Source organism: Dasypus novemcinctus, chromosome 2 (genome assembly GCF_030445035.2).
Source record: "Dasypus novemcinctus isolate mDasNov1 chromosome 2, mDasNov1.1.hap2, whole genome shotgun sequence".
Lineage (NCBI taxonomy): Eukaryota > Metazoa > Chordata > Mammalia > Cingulata > Dasypodidae > Dasypus > Dasypus novemcinctus.
Genome location: NC_080674.1, coordinates 47,152,952 through 47,175,717, shown reverse-complemented (window position 1 = coordinate 47,175,717; position 22,766 = coordinate 47,152,952). Strand labels below are relative to the sequence as shown.

Genomic DNA, 22,766 nt, shown 5'->3' with positions numbered 1-22,766 from the left:
CTCTCAAACTATCATCTACTCAAAGTGGCCTACCCTAATAATTTAATCGGAAGTATTAAGCCTACTAATATCAAAGCCCCCTACTTGAATTCTCTGCATAGAATTTATATTTTCTGATATTTTTCTTAAAAAAAAAATATATATATATATTTATATATAAAATATTTGTTGGTGTCTTTGTCCTGTGGTAGAATGTCTTACACATGAGGAGAGGACCTGGGCTATCTTATTCTTTGCTGTTTCTCCAGTACCTTAAACAGTGCCTAGCAATAGTAGGAACTGAACAAATATTTGTTGAGTAAATGAGTGAATACCAGATGTTAAGAATAACACACATTCTCAAATCAAGCTACAATCTGAACTAATGAACTTTTTGGAGAAAAAGAAATGTATATCTCAAAGACATCCATTTAAGTTTATTTAAAAATTACAAAAATTTCTCCACCCAAGTCTGTGAAAAAATTTAACGTACCAACAATGATCTTGGTTAATTACCATCAGTCTAATGCAATTTATAAAATTGAACAAAATTTGGATGTATGTCTTATGCCTCTGTAGACACGGGATCCTTTTTTTAGGTCCTTTTCTTTACGGTCTGGTAGTGTCATCGGGATACTTTCCAATGCCTTTTTCCTTTGGACTCTGTGTAAAATGATTCGATAGACCCCTGTGATTGAACTTCGAGCATCTCTTCCTTGGTTATTTCGAATGTGCTCTTCTGTAATACCTAAATGTTCTAAGGTGCTTTTGACCTCATTTTCTTCTTCTTTGAGGGTGCTGGTTTCTGACAAATGTTTGGGATTCAGTTGGAAAGGTTCCAAAGGGGTGGGGTATGGCACCCCTTGCATCCATTCATTGTTCATAATGTAGTCGATGCCATGCCTCTCTGAGGGTATCGGCTGAAGGACTCCTCGGATGAGTCGGTGGCAGGGCTCTGACACATGCGGAGGCACACTGTATGTGCCCTCCAGGATGCTCTTCTTTAGTTTGGCCACAGTCTCTGCCCGAAATGGCATTGTGCCAGTCACCATAAAGTATAGAAGCACCCCCAAGGCCCAGATATCCACGTAAACACCAACATAGTGCTCGTCTCGGAAAAGTTCAGGGGCAGCGTAAGGAGGAGACCCACAGAAAGTGTTCAGCATTTCACCTTTTTTACTTACTGTGCTGAATCCAAAATCACCCACCTTCACACAAGTATTACTGGTATAGAATACATTTTCTGCCTTCAAATCTCTATGAATAATTTGATTGTCATGCTGTAGAAGAAGACATAAGGGAAAAGCCATCATTTTCAAAGTAAATACCAAAATTAAAAACTTATCAGTTGCTCTGTGACAGTGAAGTGATGATGGTGTAAGAACAAAAATTCAGTGGACATCAGCTTAGATTATGTTAGCAAACCTCAGGAGTTGCCCTGACAGAACCTTCAGTCAAATGCAACACCCATACCCCCAAGGTACTATTCTCCTGTAGAGTGAGGGTTGAAGTCTATCCCATACTTACGGACTAAGGATTTACTGTCAGAAATAAGAACTGGAAATTACCGTGTCATTATGACAATGAACAACACACTGAAACACAATGAAGGAGTAATTCTTAGTTTTTCAGGTCATGTATGGGTTTTCCTACTGAGTGATCTCTTGGCTAGAGCAAAGACAGAAAGGCTTGGAGCCCTCCCCCAACATTCCAACCATACTCCTTTGGGTGGGTTCCTTTATAGAATTCAGTAAGAGGCAAGGAGACTGCTTTTGGCAAGTTCTAGCAACAGGTCCCACTGTGAACTGTCAACAGCATGCCCCACCCCCAGCTTTGCATTCTGGATATAGAGAGAGACTCTTCTGAAGAACCCATGACCTGTTCAGTCCTAAGGACCCTTGGGAAATGGTTTAATGTTACTTTTCTAATGGACCTCCTGGGATAAGTGTCCGGGCTCTGGAGCCTGACAGCTTGGTTAACTCTAGGTTTGACTCTATGTGTAAGGTGAGTCAGTTTTTTCCTTTGTAGAATAGGAATATTGAGGCTGTTGTGAGAACTGTATATGATGCTGTCACTCCAGTGTATATCATGACCATGGCATGTAATAAAACTCAATAAAATTTGATCTATGCCTATGATTCACTACTTGTTCAAACACCAGATTGCTGGGAGAAATAGCAGGTGTCGCACTTTGGAGGACTCAGTCTGTACCCTCTACTGTTAGATTCCCTCTGTTTTCCACATGAGATTTCTTTTTCAGTAGAATGTGGAAGACTGCCTATCTGTCCTATTGCCTGGTATGAATTTGGCCTACTCCCTGGCTCTGGGAAAGGCCACCACAGCACAGGGACATATAATGACTACTGGTGGTACCACAAGTCTGGAAGACCCCCCATCCCCATCAACAGGTTCTTCTCTTTGCTTGCTTCTTTTTCCTCCCCATCTTCTCTAGAGCTATTTGGGCCTTCTAGGTCACTAATTTCCCTGTTGGTGGTTCTTTGGTTAGGAAGTCACTGATCCAAATTCTTGTCCCACAACCAGTCAGGCAGAGGAATGAACTACAAAGCGTCTCTCTACTAACACAGGCCCTAGACAAGTGTTTCTTTCCTGTCAACTGGGCTGACCAGTTGGAGTAAGAGCTCAGTAAAGAGGGTGGCCAGAACTTTTGCACCAGCAGGGTGGTAAAAGTGTAGTTAGGTCTACAAGTCAAGTTCCTCTTGTGTGCCCAGCAATATGGCCAATGTAAAAAGGGCACAAAAGAATCAGTTCTTGGAAGAACTCAGGCATGTACTTTAGGAGGCCAGATTTATCTAAAATAAAAATCAGAAGCATGAAATAATCTAGTGCTAATCCACTGGACACAGGTAGTAAGAGCTGTGGGAATTCACTGAAGGCAACAAAGATCAGTGTGAGTTGATGTGAGGTTTCACAGATAGAGACAGGACTGAACTGGGTCATGAAGTGTGGATAGGATTTGGAATGGGAGAAGAGGGGAGAGGGGATCCCAGACACAGAGTTAGGAAGCCAAGCCTAGGAAGCAGAAAAGAGTCAGCTGTCTGACTAGTGAATGATGAGGTTGGAGGAATGGGTGTGGCCAGGGAGTGGTTGATGTTCATCTTGGCTGCACAGAAGGACTCCTACCAACTTGCACAGACAACAGGAAGCTGTTGTGTAACTGGAGATCCCTGGAGGTTGTCTCAGAGATAAAGAGAACAACCCCAGCCAGGCTTCTGACTTTCAGAGAATGGACTACTGTCTGCCTTTGTAGGACTAAGTCCCTCTGGGATGCTTAAATGATGGAAAACTAAATCCCCACCTGCCCAATGGGGAAGAATGTGGGCAAGACTCCAATGCCTCACCCCTGCTCACCATGTGCTTCACGGCAGACACAATCTGGGAGAAGATGAGCTTGCTTTCTGGTTCTGAGAGTTTCCCTTCATTGTTAATTTTCCCAAAAAGCTCCCCACCTCCTGCATATTCCATCACCAAATGGAGCTTGGATAGGGTCTCCACGACTTCATAGAGCCGGATGATATTGGGATGGTGCAGTTTTTCCATGCTGGAGATTTCTCTGGATAGCAGCCTTTGGGTTTTCTGGTCTAATTTGGTCTTGTCCAAGATCTTAATGGCCACCTTTTCTGGAAAAAAAAAAAAAGAGTCAAAGGGTATGCCAAAGTTCACAGGAGTGTATATATTTAGCACTGAAAAGAACCGAGATGGGCCCCTTTATTATACCAGACACGTTAAGTGGCTGTTTCCAAGCCCACAAAGCTCATCGCAGTAGTGACAAATAACAATTCTCAGTTTCATATCAGTGCTCTTTCCTTGGATCAGTGGGAGTCTTCCACCTACAGGGTTTACAGGTTTTGATGCCAACTCCCATATCTCAGGGAATGTTACAGTTTGATGATATCCAGTTTCAGAACAGAGTTTAAAAACTCCTTTGCTTAACTCAAAGAGCCCTTCTCGATTAGACCCAGTCCAGCTCTTCAGTGCTGGCTCAATTGCTCCTATCCTCACCTCCTTGCTCACCCTTTAATATAATGTTTAGTTCTTTCCCAAAAAGTCCCCACACATTCATGCCTGGTGACCTCTCCTCTATCTGAATCATTTTCCCATCACTCCTTCCATTTTCACTCAGCTAACTCCTGTTGATCCTTGAAGGCTAACCTCAGAATTAATCTCTTCCATGAAGCTTTCTATGATACCTGTCCTGGGATGGTCATGATGTCCAGGTTCTGTGTATTCAGATTTCCAGTTTTCCTTACTCCCAGCACACTGACTGTGAATGTTGACTCCTTGGTCTTCTGTCCCTCACACTTTGTCACCTGTGTGGCCTATATTTTATTTGTCAGTGCCTGGCACATAATGCAAGAGTGCATGACACACCAGTACTCAGTGTTTACGGAGGGTTGTTGAGAGCATTCAGAAACCAGCCCTGCAATTTGCAATTTGGTGGAAAGTTTAATTGGTTCAACCATTCTGGACTGAAGTTTGGTATTATGCAATTGAAAGCCTTAAAATATTTGCACACCCTTTGACCCAACCATTTCCGCGTTGGCAATTAATCTTAAGGAAATATTTGGATACATGTATAAGGATGCACGTGGAAGAAGAAGACTGTGGTATTGCAAACAGCATGCGTGTCCAACCCGAGGGATTGTTAAAACAAGGTGAGCCGCAACCCGGGAAGGGACCTGAGACTAGGACGGACCTGAACCGCGCCGGCCGCGGTTGGGATGGGGTGACCGAGCAAGGGCGCCTCACGGCAGCCCCAAAGTGCTGGTGAGGGGCCCTCAGAGTCACTGTGGATACCGGAAATGTAGACCCCGCCCAGTCCCAGGTCCTGGCGCCGTCGTGGGCGCGAAGCTGCATTAGCTGCCGGCGCAGGCATGGCAGAGGCTGCGCTTCCTCCCGGGCCTGCCCTGGGAGCTTGGGGTCGCGGGGACCTGGACTTTATCCATCCACTCAGCCTGAAATGCCTAACAGCAGAGGAGTCGGGTCTAAGAAGAGTTCATGGAGCCGTGAGAGCATGCGGTGGGGGAAGCCACCCACTGAGGAGGATCTGGGAGGTTTCTTTGAGCAAGTGAGATGTTTGGAGGAACAACTTGGTGGCAGGGAATATGGCTTTTTACTGGGCAATGTGACACCGTATCTGTGCTTCGGTTTGGCTGGGCAAACTGATTTGGCCCTGATCAGCTGTGTAATTTGGGCTCCTCTTGGAGGAGTCTTCTGGGAAAAAGGGAAGGAGGCAGAAGCACACTTGACACCTGGTGCTTCAATGTTGACTTCCTGGAAGGAGAATGAGGTCTGAGGAGGTAGCAAATTCTAATTGGGGGGGTGGGGGGAGGGGGAAGGTACCGGTGATTGAACCAAGGCCCTCATACATGGGAAGCAGGTGCTCAACTGCTTGAGCTGCCTCCACTCCAAATTCTAAATTTTCTTAGTTTCTGGAGAAACAGGAACTTCTGAAAGGAGAACCCTTGGATAGAATTCCTCACAGCACAATGACCTTTGCAGCCTCCCTGGCTGACCTCCAAACAGAAGCCAGCTGCCCCATCTGCCTGGATTTCCTAAGAGACCCAGTGACCCTTAACTGTGGCCATAAAGTTTGTTGCTCCTACATCATCCAGTGCTGGGAGATCTGGAGGACATCCTTCCCTGTCTCGTCTGCCTCCACCACTGCCTTGACAGGAACTTCAGGAAGAACAGCCAATTATGTCACATGGTTGATATTGTAAGGCACCTTCCCATCAGGAGGAGCGAGAGGAAACTGCAGGAAGAGAAACCCCTGTGTGAGAAACACAGCCAGATCCTAGCCCAGCTCTGTGATAAAGACCTTGAGCTATTGTGCCCTCGGGGTGTCCTCTGACCACCAGCATCACCACTTGATGCCCCTGAGCAAGCTGCAGCTAGGCACAGGACGAGACCTAAAAGCTACAGGGGCCCCTGATGAAGCATGTTCAAGATGTTGAAAAGCAGTTTAAAATCCAAGTTCAAAATTATTTGAACTGATTTTGCCAATCAATTGAATGGGCAAATCAGAAGAAGGAATTATACTCTAATTTTGAACAACTTAAGAGTTTCTTAGCTGTGGGAGGGGCAGGGAGCAGAGCATATGGGAATCCCCTGTATTTTTTATGTAACATTTCTGTAATCTAAATATCTTTTTAAAAAGATAAAAATGTATATAAAAAAGTTTCTTAGATAAAGAGCAAGATAAAATTATTTTGAAATTACAGATGGAAGAGAAGAATGCTATAAAAAAAAAAAACCTAAGGGAAAACAAAATAAAATTCTTAGAGCGTATTTTCATATGAAAAAAATCTACGGAAAAGTGTGTGCAGTCCGAACTGGACTTACTCACAGGTATTGAAAGTATCTATGCCAAGTATGAAAACCTAAACACTCCAGCAGTCTTTTCATCTGAATTAAATAAAAAATGTGTCAGTCTTCTTGAAGCATATTTTCATCCACAGAAAATGATGAACATATTTAAGTTAAGTTTGACACTGGGTGCTGGAAATGCTCACCCCAAACTCATTATCTCAGAAGAGAAAAAGTATGACAGTAGGAAAGATGAACCCAAACCCACCTTACAGTCTTGAGAACTTTTACCTTTTTCCATATGTCCTGAATTCTCAGGGATTTGTTTGTGGCAGGCATTTTTGGCAGGTAGAAGTAAAAGGCAAGGGGAAATGGGCTGTTAAGTGTCTGTAAAGATTTTTTCCCCAGAAATGCTTTTCCATCACCATCCCCAAAGGATGGATGCTGGCGAATCCAGCTCTGGTCTTAGACCCATGTTGCTATGGCCCCAAAATCCAGATGAATAGGCATTTTTCTGAACTATGAGTTAGGAGAGGTTGTATTTTATAATTTGGATAATAGGTGTAGTTTATACTTACAACGATACTTCAAGAAAAACTTAGGCCTTATTTCTCTATTGGATTTACGTTAGATATTTTTACAATCCATGGAGTAACCAATGAATGAAGAAATACTTGGAAGACTTATGTGTATAGATATTTTTCTTCCTATTGTTCATGCATGATACAATATAGCATAGTTACTGATGATTGGTATGATATGATCTCAATAAAGATGGTGCTTTGCAATTTGGTTGTTTTTTAACTTTTTGTTTTGAAATAATTACAGAGTCATGGGAAGTTGCAAAGATTGAGCACTCGATTTTTTTTTGTCTGTTTTCTTTTTAAATTTAAGAAAACACTAGAAAACAGTCATTTTCTGTCTCTGTTTCTATAACTACAACTTTATTGATCATGCCTATTTCACAAGATGCTATAGCTTCCTGAAAACCCTGGGAACTCTACAGCCAGCCTTCCAAGAACAAGAGAGAACACTAAGAAGTCTTCAGCTTCTCATGTTTCCTAGCTCCTGGAGAACCCCAGCTTTCTGAAAGGAGTTCCTCATATAGAAATTCCTTACCACACAATGGCCTTTGCAGCACTCTGGCTGACCTGCAAGCAGAAGCCTGCTGCCCCATCTTCCTGGACTATCGGAAAGACACAGAGACCATCGACTGTGGGCACAACATATGTGAGCATCTCCACTGCTGGGAATATCTACAGGACATCTTCCCCTGTCCTGTCTGCCTCCACCTCTCTCCTGGTGGTAACTTTAAAAGGAACACACCCAGTGACGTCACATGATTGAAATTGTGAAGCACTTGCCACCTGGAGGAGCAAGAGGAAACATCAGGAAGAGAAACGCTGTGTTTATAAAAACAAAACAGGGTTAAGACCCTGTTTGGCGAGAAGGACCTTGACCTCTTATGTGCCCAGTACAGGACCATTACCTGATGCTCCTTGAACAGGCTGCATCTGTGCAAGAAAAGGAGCTCCAAAGCTACATTGAGCTCCTGGAAAAGCAAGTTGAAGATGCTGAAAAGGTGTGTGAAGACCAAGTTTCAGAATCACTTGAGTTGAAGTCGAAGGTAGAAACTTGGAAGAAGGAATTAGACTCTGATTCAAACAGTTTAAGTGTTTCTTGGGAAAAGAGCAGGAAGCAATTCATATTAGGCTACTAACTGACTAACTGAAGAGAACAGTATTGAAGAAAAATGAATTGAAAACAAAATGTGAATTTCTGACTACTGATCCACACTAAAAAATCTGTTAAATGAAATAATCGAGAAGTGTGTGTGGTCCGACCAGGATTTACTGACAGGTATTGAAAGAATGCACAACATGTTGTGAGAACCTAAAAATCCCTGCAGAATGTTCATATAAAAAAAAGGAGATTTGCAGTATCCCTCCACAATAATTTTATCTACAAAAAATGATCAACATATTTAAGGTAAAATTGACTCTAGATCTTCAAACTGCCACTCCAATCATTGTCTCAGAAGATAGGAAAACTGCCACGTTTGAGATGATGAAAGCAAACTACCCTCTTAATCTCAGGGCATTTACTTTTTAACCAGCTGTCCTGAGTTCTGAGGGAGTTATGCTGGAAGACATTTTTGGCAGATAGAAATAAGAGGCATAGGTGAATGGTCTTTAGGTGTATAAAAGGAAACTTACCCCAGAGATGATCTTACATCACCATCCCCAAACAATGGATGCTGGCAAGTTCAGCTCTGTAATGGTCCATTTGATAAATGATATTCTGTGAACCTCAGATAAATTGGAATTTTCTGGACTACAAGTTGGGAGAGGTTTCATTTTACAATTTGCATAGCTAATCACATTTGTACACATTCACTGTAATGTTTACTGAAAAACTTATGCCCTATTTCTCTATTAGACCTTCTTCAAAATCTTTTACAACCAGTATGGACATAGATAGTGAACTACCTGAAAAACCATTTTGTATGCTGTTATAATTTCTTCCTTTGTTATTGAAGAGTATTGTAATAAAGTCTGAATATAAAACAAATTTCTTTTAAAATGTGGCACACCACGCAGCTACCAAAAATGATGATGTTGGTCTTTATTGACATGAGAGTTCAATATGTAACAAGTGACGAAAAATACATATATGCATTTGCACAGAAAAACTCTGGCAGTATACTCACCAAATGTTTAGAATAATTATTTTCTAATTGGGGGGATCATAGATGGTTTCTTTTAAATTCCATTTTCCTTCTCTGTATTTTCTAACCTTTCCACAGAATATAGATTAATTATATAATAAAAATGGTTAATGTTGGAAAAGGAATCTCCACTCCAAAGTAAAGCTTCATTCATTTTTGGTTGACTGTGCCAGACATTCTATTATATAAAAAAGAGTTTACAAGGCTAGTAATCAGGGAAAACAGGATTTCAGGGTACTGTTTGATCTAGTTGTAAAACAACTGCTTCGAAGAACTTTGGCCCAGTGGTTGTGAGTGTGATAGTAAAGGCCCCTAGTTTAATATGGGAGTGTTATCTGTATATTAAGTCTTCTGGAAATGAAAGCATCAGGATTCACGGGTCTCTGATCTGCCCAGCGTTTCCTCTGGTGAAGGCAACATTGAACAACAAGAAGGAAAACGTAAAGGAATAGAATACTCTGGGCTTGGGTAATCAGGGCTGCCCAGCAAAAAAACCACCATCATCAACTCTTGGGGTGTTTTTCCTCCCTGAACTCTGACTTTTTCGGGCTTTAGGGTTTAGATGCCCTTCAGGCTGTTTACCTGAAGCAGAAACTTGTGGTTTTGTGTGGCCTGGTTGGGTAAGCTATTATTTTAAAGGCTAAAATAATGAATTCCAGGTCCCCTCCCATTTTGTAGAAAGTCTGCAGAAGTCCATTTGCTTCTTCTCCTCTTAGGTGTCATTCTGGACCTTCCGTGAAGGGCAGTGAGAAAACACTGAAAGGTTTTATGCAGGGAGTTGTGTGGTCAGGCCTGTATTTTCTAAAAGATCACTTCTGGCTGCTGACGGGAGGATGATATAAACATGGATGAAGGAGACAAATTGCAGCAGCATTATCCAGACTAGGAAAGGATGAGATGTGTAGGAGGTAAAATCCACAGGACTTGTTGGGTTGTTAGGGGATGAGGAAGAGGTGAAAGTTTCTGGGTTAAGCAACTGGGAGGACGGTGGCACTCATGAGGGAAGAATCTTTATTGTCCCACTGCTCTGCATACTCCCCTCAACTCTCTTCCTCCTCCTCCACTTTGTTGGGTTCGTTTTGCTGAACCACGACCCTGGTAAATCCAGCTCCCCACCTCCTCTGTGCCTACACCTGGTTCAACCCATGCCATCGAACATGCTGAGTTATCTCACTTTGAATTTATGGTCACCATCCTCAGGTGAGGCTTTCTTTGATGCTGCCTGCAGACATACAGTATTTTCCTAGTCCAATGGTCCTCCTACTCTCTTATATGACTCTTTCATGGCTTATTTTCTCTCCTCAAATCTCCAATACCTTTCCCACTCCTCCCTCATAGCTGACGGTCTTGCTCCTACTTTGCTGAGTAAATAAAACTCTGCCCACATCTCCCAACCTACCTGAATCTGTGTCCAAAGGCTCTGTCTTCTTTCCTGTTACTGTGGAAAAATGGTCCCAGCTCCTGTCTAAGGTCTCTCCAAGACCCCACTACATGTCCAGTAGATCCTATCCACTCTCATCTACTTAAAGACAGGTCTCCAAAATTTCTTACTTCTCCTTTGCATCCTCAATTTTCCCCTCTCTACTGGTTCATTTCCATCAACTTACATTCATGCTCTTTACCCGTCTTTAAAAAAATCTTCTGAACAGAAATGCATACATATACTAATCAAAAGACTTGCACTACAATGTTCATAGCAACATATTCATATTAGCCACAAGCTGGAACCATCCACATATTAACCAACAGTAGAATGGATAAGTAAATTGTGACACAGTCACACAATGGCCTAATATATAACAGCAAGCGTGAAGTATTTATACCTTATTTGCGACAATACGGATGACTTTTACAAATTTAATATTGAGCAAATATAGTAAGACCTAGGAATACATACTGCTTGATTCAATTTATATAAAGTTTAAAACAGGCAAAAGCAATCTATGATGTTATAAATCAGAATATTGGTTGCACTCGAGAAGGTGGTTAATAGAAGAAGACATGAAGGGAGCCTCTAGGGTACTGGAAGTGTTCTCTTTCTTGATCTTGGTGGTGTTTACATGTGTCTTTCCAGTTTGGAAAATTCATTGAGCTACACACTTATGGCTTTCATACTTTTTTTGTATTGAATTACATTAAACATCAAAAAAAAGAAGCTCTTACAATCACAAAAAAACCTTCTTTTGATCCCACTCCCCCTTTCAGCATCAGATCTCTTTCTTTCATTCTCTTTACAGCAAAACTCCTTTAAAGAGCTGATTCTAGGGAAGCAGATGTGGCTCAAGCAATTGACCTCCTGCCTACCACATGGAAGGTCCCACATTCAGTGGCACCTCCTGGAGAAGACAAGCAAGACAGTGAGCTGGTACAGCAAGCTGACACAATAAGATGATATCACAAGGAGACACAAAGAGGAAATACAGTGACAGACACAACAAAGCAGGGAGCAGAGGTGGCTCAAGTGATTGAGTGCCTCTTTCCATATGGGAGGTCCCAGGTTTGGTTCCCTGTGCCTTCTAAAGAGAAGACAAGCAGACACAGCACATGGCAAAGGGACACAGAGGGCAGACAGCGAGTGCAAACAATGAGGTGGGTAGATGGGGGAATAAATAAATAAATAAATAAATAAACAAATAAATAAAGAGGTGGTTCTAGGGGAGCAGATGTGGCTCAAGCAATTGAGTGCCTGCCTCCCACATGGAAGGTCCTGGGTTCCATTTCCGGTGCCTCCTAAAGAAAACAAACAGACAACTAGCAAAAACAGTGAGCAGATGAGAAAGAGAGAAAAAAAAGAGTTGGTTCTACTCACGGTTTCCAATTCTCCTCTCATTATCTCTTGAACATCCCAAAAAATGCCACTAAAAATATTATTCACGGGAAGCAGATGTGGCTCAACTGATAGAGCTTCCGCCTACCATATGGGAGGTCCAGGGTTCATTACCCAGGACCTCCTGGCCCATGTGGCAAGGTGGCACACGTGGAATGCTGCCGTGTGCAAGGAGTGTTGCCCTTAGAGACCCCCATGCAAGGAGTGCAGCCCCACGCAGGAGCGCAGCCCACCCAGGAGTGGTGCTGCCCACATGGAGAGCTGATGCAGCAAGATGATGCAACAAAAAAGACATAGAGAAGAGACAATATGAGACACAGCAAACTAGGGGCCTGAGGAAGAGCAAGAGAATGATCACCTCTTTCCCACTCTGGAAGGTCATGGGTTCCTAGAGTCACCTAATGAGAATACAACAGACACAGAAGAACACACCACGTGAATGGACAGAGAGCAGACGGGGGCGGGGCGGGGGGAGCGATAAGAAAGAAAAAAAAAAAGCAAGAAAATAAAAAGATCTATTAAAAACATCAACCTGCAAAAAAAAAAAGTTATTTGCAAGGTCACCAATGATATCCAAGTTGCTAAAAACCCGTGGTCAGTTCTCAGACCTCATTCCCCTTCCTAAGACAATACACATTCCTAGTTTTCCTCCTGCCCTCATTGTCGCTTCTTCTAAGGCTCCTTTGCTGCTTCCTGTTCATCTCACTGGCCTCTAAAGGCTGGGTGCTGGAGGGATTGGTCCTTGGACCTCTTCTCTACAATCACTTTCTTGGGATTCCAGGTGCAGAAATACAGCTGCCCACTTGACATCTCTACTTGGATGTTGTTTCATTTGGGTACTGTCAGAAGCAGATCCTGAGGCAGGGAGTCAAGAGCAAGTAACTTATGAGAAAGGCGATCTCAGGAAACACTGGTAGAAGAGGAAGGAGACTGGGAAGGAGAGGTGGCCAGTACAGGCTGCACTACTGACCACGTTACCAGTTAATCCTGCTAAGAGTTACCTTGAGAAGGGCAAGAGAGTGGGAGAATATACACATCAACTCCTGTCTGTAGTTGGTCGTTGGATGCTCTTGGGGGACATTAATTCCCCTATATTTCTGGCCTCCTCTGCATGCAGGCAGAGCAGGCTCCAGTACCTAGAAAGAAAGTCAAGGGGTAAAGAGATGGAGAGATTGGTGTTTGAGGGTTAGTCCCCTGCACTGAAACCAGGCGGCCCAAGGAGACATGGATGAGGCATTGACAGCGCCTGATCCATGTATGTGTGCAGTAGATGCTCTAGCCATGTCAAACATACCATGCTCAATACTGGGCTCCTGAGCTCCCCCCACTCAATCCTGCTCCTCCTACAGTCTTCCTCATGTCATGTCAGAATATGGAAACTCTATTTTGATATTGCCCAGATCAAAGCCTTTGAGTCGTTGGCACTTCTCTTTCACTTTGTCGGCAATTCTTGAGATCTCTACCTTTCGAATATAGCCTGAACCCAACCACAGCTCAGCATTTCACTGCTGCCTTCCTGGTTCAATCCACCATTATCTCTTGCCTGGATTATTCCAATAGACTCCTAACTGAGCTCCCCTTTTCTGTCTTTGATCCCTTGCAGTCTCTTTTCAAAAAAGCAGCCAGAGTGAACCTTTTAAAGTGTGCAGCAGATCATGTCATTCCTCTGGTCCCTCCAGTGGTTCCCATTTCACTCACAGGAAACTCAAAGTCCTTACTGTGACCGACATGGCCCTACATGATTTGGCCCCTGTTACTCTCGGACTTCCTCTTCCTCAGCTGCTTCTTGAGCACTTCAGACACCCTCCCAGCTCGGGGCTCTTCTACTTGCCCTTCCCTCTGCCTGATCGTTCTCCCCCATGCACAGGCACAGCCAGTCCCCTCCTTTCTTTCAGGCCTTTGTTCAAACCACCACGTCCTCACCAGATCTTTCCCTGACCAACTTTCCTAAAATTGCAGCTCTCAATGCTCCCCATCCCCCTCTTGCTCTATTTTCCTTCTTATCACTTATCACTATATAAGATAATGAATATTTTACTATCTTGTTTTTGTCTCTCTCCCCGCCTAGAATATATAAGCACCATAAGCACAAATATTGTTGTCTATTTTGTTCACTGCTGTATCTCCAGTCCTTAAAACTGGAGGTGCTCAATAAATATTTGTTGAATGAATGAATGAACGATCTCCTTTAATCCCTGCAAGGACCCAGGATAAGTATTATCATCACATATGCACTCAATGTTACACCTGCCTTTCCCAATTACTATTATATCCCATGCATCTTCCTTATCACCATAGTCTGTATAATCATGATTTTTTGTGGCTGTGTAATCTTCCGTCCAGCTTTAAAATACCTGACCAATCCTGTATCATTGGATCATTTAAATTCTTTCTAGTCCTTTGCACTATTAACAAACAAACAAACAAGCACTACTGAGGGACGAAACGGGGTCCCTGTTATGGGACGAGCGGGGTCCCTGTTGCGGGACGAGTGGGGTCCCGTTGTGGGACGAGCGGGGTCCCTGTTAAGGGACGAGTGGGGTCCCGTTGTGGGACGAAGAGGGGTCCCTGGCGTGGGGAAGAAAGCCTCGTAGGGCCGCTGAGGCTTCCCTCGGGGGCTCCGAAGGCGTGGAGGGCGCACGACCCAGGAAGGAGTCGCGGAGACAGGCTGATGGCACAAGTCTGGTCCATTGCGGAAGGGGATGCAGATTTATAGGATTGGGGAGTGGTGTGGCAGGTTCTGATTGGCTAGGGCAAATGCTGTTTCCATATAAGGCAATGTTCTGGCATTGGGCTAGTGATTGGCCAGTAGAGTATGTGCTAACTCTTGATAGGCTGACACTGTTACTAAGCTGATAGGTGGTTGTAAGCTGTTGCTGGGCAAACGGCGTACTAAGAGATTAGGTTTAAGGGAGGGGGAGGGGAAGTGAGAGCTGGGCTAGGCGGGAGATAGGAAGGGGGAGGGCGGTGCCGGCTAGCCGTTAGCAGCAAAGGCCTAGTCAGGCGTGGTCACCTTGTCTAGGCCCAGTGGGCAGAGGCGGTGTCACCTCTTGCCGCACTGTTTGCCACTGAGGCAAGCCGGGTGCCCCTCCTCCCACACACTACAATGAACATCTTTTGGCTAGAGTATTGCCAATATTTGGACTTACTTTTAGAAGAATTCCCCAAAGCCGCTAACTAACCATCTTTAAGGTGAGAAAATAAAATTTAAAATTGCTGTTTTAATGAATGTATTCAACATGGGAGGATCACTTTCTAAAAATCTGTTGGCATTCTTTATTAAGCCTTACTACAGACTGAGTTAGTTCCCCAGCCCTGTCCACATAAGGAATTACTTACAATGTAGAACGACTACCAGAGAGTATGCCATGGCCTCTTTCCCCTAATGTCGCCCCACCTTGACTGGGTTTGCACAACAAGAAGTGAGTATACTAACTAAATTTACCAAATATTTGTTGAGTGTTTATTATTCATAATGCATGTGGGGGAACTCTGAGGATGACACCAAGGACTCTCAAGACTTTCACTATACCCTGGATTTATTAAACTCAAAATCTGTTTTTCTCATTTTCACTTTATTTTGAGCTCCAAGATGCTTGCTACACTCATTCACTTGATGACCTACATGTACCTCTAATTCAGTGTTTCCAAATTTTTCTCTAAAGTCCGTCTCTTCTCCTTAGTCACTATTTATTGCACAGCCATTAAAGTGAAAACTTGGGAGTCAACTTCAGTTCTTCCTTTCCCTGGTGCCTGTCTCCCTTGTTCCATGACCCATCCAATTGAACCCAAGGTTTTTCAAGATTCTAGATACATTTTTAGATCTGTCCTTTCTTTTCATCTCCACTTCCGCTTCCTTCATTCAGATGGACATCCTATTCACCCGGATCATTTATAAAGAATATTTTATCCTGGCTTCCCTGACTCTCATCACCGCCAACTTCAAACTCCCTTCCTTACTGCAAATCAACTCAGATCAATCACTTTCTTAAAGCTCTTCATTGGCGACCCAATACCTAAACCATAAAGCTTAAATATGCAAGAAGAGTCTCCATGCTCTAGCTCCTGCCCACATTGCCCATCTTAGCTCCCACTCCTCTGTGGGTGTACTGTGTACTCCAGCCTCACTGAATTACTTTTAAATCTCCAAATACTCCCTTACTGGTTCATGCCTCCATGCACTTTACATCCTGTCCCTCTGCCTGGAATTTCCTTTCCCCTGTGTCATATCAAATTTCCCCTCATTTATTGAGACCAACATAACCTTTCCTGCTCAAAAGACGGTTTCCTGATTTCCTCAGGCCCAAATGAGCACACCCTTTCTGCCTTATTCTGTGATAGCACCTATCATTTGTTTCCAGTCTGTCTCCATTACATGATTGAGAGTTTCTACAAGGCAATAACTGCATCTTATTCATTTATATAAGGTACAGAAAAAAGTGTGCGCTCAGGGGCTGTTCATTGCATTTTTAAAAAAAGGAACGAGTGAACTCATGAATAACTAAATTGAAAAAGAAGAAAGGGTCCTAGAAACATGAGACAAGTAACAGACAGGGTGAAAGACAATGAGACAAGAGGTCAGGAAGGGCAGTAACAGAGCACGACGGGACCCTGCTGCCTCTTTCACTTTTGTGACAACAGATGGGACATGAAATATTCAGAGGCCTAGTGCATTGTCTTACTTGAGAAATTTCTGAAAAAGGGACTCCTGATGTCTCTCAGTGTGCCCGATCAGCTTGCAGGGCACAAGGGGATCTAAGGTGTTAGCTATAAAAATAAACTCCAGCCATCAAAAGCCTATAGTGGAGCCTTCTTTCTAGGGATGCAAAAAACCTGGCTCCTTCCTTCCTCCCTCCAGTCCTCCCTCCCTCCCTCCCTTCCATCCTTCCGAGGTCACGTTCACATAACATACAATTAACCATTTTAAAGTGAACAATTCAGTGGCACTTAGTACATTCACGGTGTTGTGCATCCACTACCTCTCTTTAGTCTCAAACATTTTTCATGGCACTAGAAGAACACATCGTATCCATTTAGTAATTACTCTCCATTCTTCCTCCTGTCAGCCTCTGGCAAACACTTACCTGCCTTCTGTCCTATGGAATTGCCTGTCTGGATATTTCATATGAAAGGAATGACAATATGTGACCTTTTGTGTCTGGTTCCTTTCACCTAGCTTGCTGTTTTCAAGGTTTATCCATGTCGTAGCATGACCAGAACGTTCCTGGTACTTCACTAATAGTCTGGTGCCTTTCTTTACAGCTGTCCTGAGAGTTGTCCTTGGCACTGAAACCCTCTACTTTCCTGGGGAATCTCCTCCATTATCTTATCCAGTCTATTCATATTCCTAAAAAACCTCATGACAATTATGACGAGTATGGGGGCCATTGTCCATATGACTTAGTCTGACATGACCTGGCAATGGGACAGGGTATTTGAAATTCCCAGCAGGGCTTCTAAACAACTCACTGATCAATCTCCTTCCTCTTTTGAGGGTAAAGATTTTGGAGGATGTTCCTCCTTTCTCTAGATTCCAGCCAGCTCAGGATGAATGTCCTCTCCTTTTTGTAAGCCATGGGTCTTATGTCTTGATTACCCTCATTCTCCTCCCAGATTCCATTGCCCATTCTCTTTCTTCGTTTCTCACATTGATTTGCATTTGGGTTTACCCCTCCTTCACACTTGTCATTTCCTGTGGTTCTCACTTTCCATTCTTTCCTTGACTTGGAGGTTCGCTGAAGGTAAAGCCTCAGAAGGGAGGTAAGACATGGTACTAGGATGAGGCCACTGCTGGCCCATAAGTCAGGAGCGAGGTCCGGAATTACGTGCTCAATTACTTGCCGTTGTTTTCTGGCTTCTTAAAACTCAGTGGTTGAACTGATTTTTCTACTGTGCTTTCAGCTTTCCTGCCTGCTTTTGCACATGATATCCGGCAACCAGAGGGTAACACTGAACCTTTTGACAATAGGACGGTTCTATGGTAGGTTAGGAGCCAAGAGAGCATGCAACAAGGCCACCCAAGGCATCTGCACAGGAGGAAAAGGCCGTGTTCTCTGAAACTCATGGGGCTAGTATTAAGTTAATTTTGTAATACAACAGGAAAGGAGCTTTGGCACTTGAGAAGAATGTCACTATACAAACACCAATTTTTATCGTTGTTCCTTTTTCTTCTGTCTTCCTATGTCTACAGAATTAGCCGCTTTCCCGCTCCTGGCTTGTGGAAGAGATTTCTCTCCTTAGCCAGTTACGGTGTCCTTGGTTGATCTGTCCATTCTTTTGCAGCCCTCCTGACTCTCCCTTCTCAGAGAGACTTCTTTCAACCTTGGGCTCTATTGAGATGTAGCAAGCCACATGACCCTCAGGGCTGCTGCTGACTTTAAAAGGGCATGCCCTCGACTCCTAATTAGCCTATTAGCAGCTGGCCAGAAAACAATCATATTCTCTTTCTTTAAAATTGGGATGAAATAGAATGCAACCGGTGGGATGGCGTTTTTGGCAATAGAGCTGAGAGATTAGATAAGGGACTGGCAGCAGCCATTCTTGGCCATGTGCCTTCTGATCATTAAACAGAGAAAGCTACTCTGCCAAAAGAGGCAGGGAGATGAAACAGTTTCATCAGAGGAAGTAGAGAAAGAAGCCAGGTGACCCAGAGAAAGAGGAGATGGAGAGAGTAACATCTTGAGGTCGGGTTCTACTTCCCTGCTGTGGGGCCATAGAATTCTCTTGTACACAATACACCCCTTCTGATGTGAACTCACTGAGCAGGCTTTTGTTCCATGAAAGGAATGATGCTTGGCTCAGCCCAGCCTTAGGACCTAGACTTCTTTGAAAGCAGAATAGTAATAATCAGCACTTCATAAATACCATGGGCTCTCTAAAGGCACATGGTAGATACTCAATATCCTGTATATTTTCTAGTGTTCTTCCTAGCAATACTACACAGCCGATCTCTTATTCTCATTTTGCACACAAGAAAACTAAGGCATAGACTGATAAAATAACTTTTTCAGGATCACATAGCTAGAGAAAAAAGAACTGGAATTCTGCCCAGGTCTGGCAGCCTTTAAAGTAAATATCTTCCCACAATATTGCACTACTTTCTGCCACTTAAACACATGACAGCAGATCTTTCAGACATGGTCTGAGAACTGGGAGAGGGACAGACAGGAAGTAGCTTGCAAGAAAAGCCTGTGCTCCTCCTCTGAGGCCTGGTAATACACTCTTTATTTTACTTTTTAATTGTCTTTGGTTATATACTCTTTATCGTTCCCTGATTATTTCCTATTTCGTCAACTCCTCAACAGGTATGTTGAGGGCAAGGATACTTCTTGGGACTATTGCCCAAAGGAAGAGTCTGCTCAAGGGCCAGCTGGAATCTCGCTGGGGTCTGGTCCTGGAGAAGGGCACTCATGTGGGGAAGCTGGTTGAGGCAGAATATGAAACAGCTGCCTCCTTCACTCTGCCCTACACCCCTGCCAAAATGCTGAGGTTGTCTGGTAGAGTGAAAAGAAAGGTGAGTTCTAATCCTGTCTCTGCTGTGCCCTGGAGACAGCCACTTCTGTGACTTGGTTTCCTCATTGGTAAAAACACAGGACTAGAGGAGGTCAGTGTTTTCCAAAGCGGAACATTTCGCACTCATGGGGCACGAGATGATTGTAGTACATGGAAATACCCTTAAATAGCTCTGAATCACAGTTCTCCCTCAATTCTCCTATTTAAGGCATGGAGAAAGTCTCAGATTGGTTGTTAACATGTTTTAAAAATTACTTTCTTTAATACTTTTTAAATTTGTACTGTATTAATTTTTACTGTTACCTTCTCTTTGTAGAAAGTGATGTTGGTTTCTCATTACCATAATAATATTAAATTTCCTTTTGGTTTGTTTGCTTTTTTAGGATAGGCAAGGAAGTAAAGAATTTATTAAGAAACAAGAAAATGAGAAAAGTACATGGTCCTAGACACGGACCGCAGGCAAACTGCAAGGTGAATGGTGCGTAAATTTACTTTGAATTAAGTTTATCTAAGTAAAAAAACAAAATTGCCATTTATTAAGTGGCTACTACTTGCTGACTTATTTTAAAATAAGAACGTTATTTTAATTTTCCCTACAATTCTAAGATAAGAATCATCTCTGCTATACAGCTGAGGCCACTGAGGACTAAAGAGTTAAGTAATATGTACAAACTCAGATGATAGTAAGTTACTGAACAGGACTTGGAAAAAACAAATTTGTCTGATTCCAAAGTCCATGCTCCTGCCACTCTTCCATTGTTTCCTCTCTGCTGGAATCTAACACCTGAACTCATACTCTTATAATGCAGCTCAAAGTTGGCCATGTCTTTGCTTGGACTTTCACTTCTGTGACCCCTCTGCTGCACTGGACACCTTTCTGAACTCCTCTCCTGGTTCGGCTTTATCCACCCTCTCCTCTGCCCTTCCTAATTATGACTTTGGTCTCAGTTTCTGGCCCCTTATCTTCCTATGTGTTCTCTTATGTTTTTGTCTTTCATTCTTGCTCTATGCCATTGAAAAACAACATTTGTCCTGATTAGATTTAACTGCACATATGGATCTGATTTTATTGAGTAAAGATGCAAAGGCTGCCCCTTTAATCTGGCACAATGTATTAAAAATTTTAAGTGCCTGACCAAGTGAGTTGACTTCCAGGAACAAATGCTGAAAAAAACAACAACTGTGCAATATGCAAAGAAGTATGGAAAAGGATTGTCTCTGTATCATTATAAATAATAGCAAAAATATAGAAACAAGCCAAATATTTATCGATAGGTGAAGATTAAAGGATTTATGCTACTGCTGTGTAATGGAATATGATGTGCTCTTTAAAAGATGAAGAGTATCTATATATCTATTGACGTTGAAAAATATTTAAATATACTGGCATTTAATAATGTACTGACACTGAAAAATCATGTTGTTCAGGGAGTGAGAGTGAATGACTCATTGGCATATCTAAACTACTTCTATATACATAGGCTTAGTCAACCAGGATATAAAGTGGTGGAAGTTATGTAGGAGTGCTGTATTAATGGGAATGATGGATTTTCACCTTCTCCATTATTGCTGAATGCTCTGTAAGTCAATTATTTGTATAATTAAATTTTTTTCTATTTTAGAAAATATGGAAATCTGCCTTCATGTTGTTACTTCCTAAATGCATGGTTTTAAAAATAGGACTTTGAAAAGGCCAAATTATTATCTTTATTTTCTCTGACCTCTGATGTTGAGTGTCATAAAACTATCTGCTGCTACATTCTGAAAAGGGGTCCATGGTGTTTACCTGAATGTCAGGTTCCTCATGGAACATAAAAGGGTTAAGAACCCCTGATTATAAGCAGTGTTTCTTAACTCTGACTGTCCATTAGAATCAGCTGGAGAGTTTCTAGATAATATCCAAGCCTAGTCCCACCTAATTAAACCAAAAGATCTGGAGGTGAGGTGGGACCTAGGCTCTCATTGCCTTTTTAATTTCTCAGTTAGTTCTAATGTGCAATCAGAGTTGAAACCACTGCTTTTCGGAATGGGAGGAGAATTGATCTTGTTCCGGGCAGAAAATGAACTTCTGTTGATAAAGACACTTTACTTCATCTTTGATTATGCAAAGGCAAGGCCAGGCCTAATCTGGAATGGAGAGAAATAGACCAAAAGGAGCTAAGCAACTCTGCAGGTTAATGCCACTAACTAACATTTATTGAGCACTTACCTAGGGCCAGCCACTGTGCCAAGAAATCAGCAAGTATGAACTCATGAAATTCTTATGACACTCTAATTGAAGTAAGTGCTGTTATTGTCTGCATTTTATAAGTAAGGAAACTGAGGCTCGAAGAAGTCCTATTATTTACTCAGGTCACTAGTAGTAGAGAATCTGAGATATGAATATGTGAGACCAGACATTTGGACTTTAGAGTTCTTAACTCTTATGCTAGACTTCAGGGCAAGATGAAAGAGGACTTGGAGCACCAGAGTAGTATTTGGTGTGTGTGTGTGTGTGTCGGTCTCTCTATAGGAGCCAAACACAAAGATTGGAAGAGCATGGGACTGGGGGATGGAGAAGAAAACAAAGCAAAAGAGGACTTTGATATTAGAAGAAAGTGGCCTTGGCATCATGGTAGATGGAGAGAAAATGTCTATAAGAGGGAAAATGTAAGTAAGGGGCTCTCAGGGACAGTGGAGAGCCCACCGGCTTTAGGAACTCAAGTTATAATGAGCTGCAAGCGTTCCTTTTGCTGTTTTGAAACTCCCTTATAGTAATCTCCAGGCTTCAGTTAAGTTAGAGGTACCTTGGGGAAGTTCCCACGCTGGGGCTGGGGCAGCAAAAGGGCTCTGGGCTCTCCACACAGTTCCTCCCTGAGGCCAGAGTGGTGGATTCTGCTAGTTGAGAATCCCAGAGTAACTGGAATCCAAGCAAAAGTGGGTTTGGAGTAGAGAGCCAAGGAGATGAGCAATGATGAGAACAGTTCAAGGTAGACTGATGAATAAAAGGACATAACATCAAATCCCTCTTCCCCAAATATAACAGAAGTAGGAGCCTCTGGTTAGGAGGGGAGGCTGGTCCCTGCTATCCAAGCATAGTGGTGATGGAGGAGGTTTCCTGTGCCATTCTGCAGTATTGTTATTACGTGCAAATACAAAGAAATTTTAAGTAAGGGCTTGGGATATGGGTTGCCTTAGAACCAAGCCACATAACTTGACCTCTCCAAGGCCTAACTGGAGAGGACAAATTCCCCTTGATGTTTTAAGTGGGTTTATCCAAATGGTGTGGTGGTAGGGTCTTTGGAGTTGAAGTCAAATGACTAAGATTGGATTTCTGACTTTGCTACCTACTCACTGTGTAACCTTGGGCAAGCCACATTTAATTATTATCTGTGGGTTTCAGTTTCCCTAGCT

At 42.9% G+C, this 22,766-nt stretch overlaps 1 protein-coding gene and 1 long non-coding RNA gene across 3 annotated transcripts in view; one reads left to right on the top strand and one right to left on the bottom strand.

Annotated features, from left to right (window-relative positions):
• Positions 1-394: 394 nt before the first annotated feature.
• The window catches only part of NIM1K (NIM1 serine/threonine protein kinase), a 97,926-nt gene continuing 75,554 nt past the window's right edge, over positions 395-22,766 (bottom strand). For both annotated transcript variants that reach the window (XM_012530766.4, XM_004472895.4), the window contains exons 3-4: positions 3,349-3,617; positions 395-1,259 (exon numbers count right to left, since the gene is read on the bottom strand). In XM_012530766.4, the coding sequence (XP_012386220.1) occupies positions 513-1,259; positions 3,349-3,617 (1,016 nt within the window). In that variant the 3' untranslated portion in view covers positions 395-512. The remainder of the gene's footprint in view (positions 1,260-3,348; positions 3,618-22,766) is intronic.
• LOC139436425 (uncharacterized) lies at positions 19,166-20,901 on the top strand. The gene is made up of 3 exons (XR_011645683.1): positions 19,166-19,374; positions 19,757-19,851; positions 20,855-20,901. It is a non-coding gene; the product is annotated as an uncharacterized lncRNA (long non-coding RNA).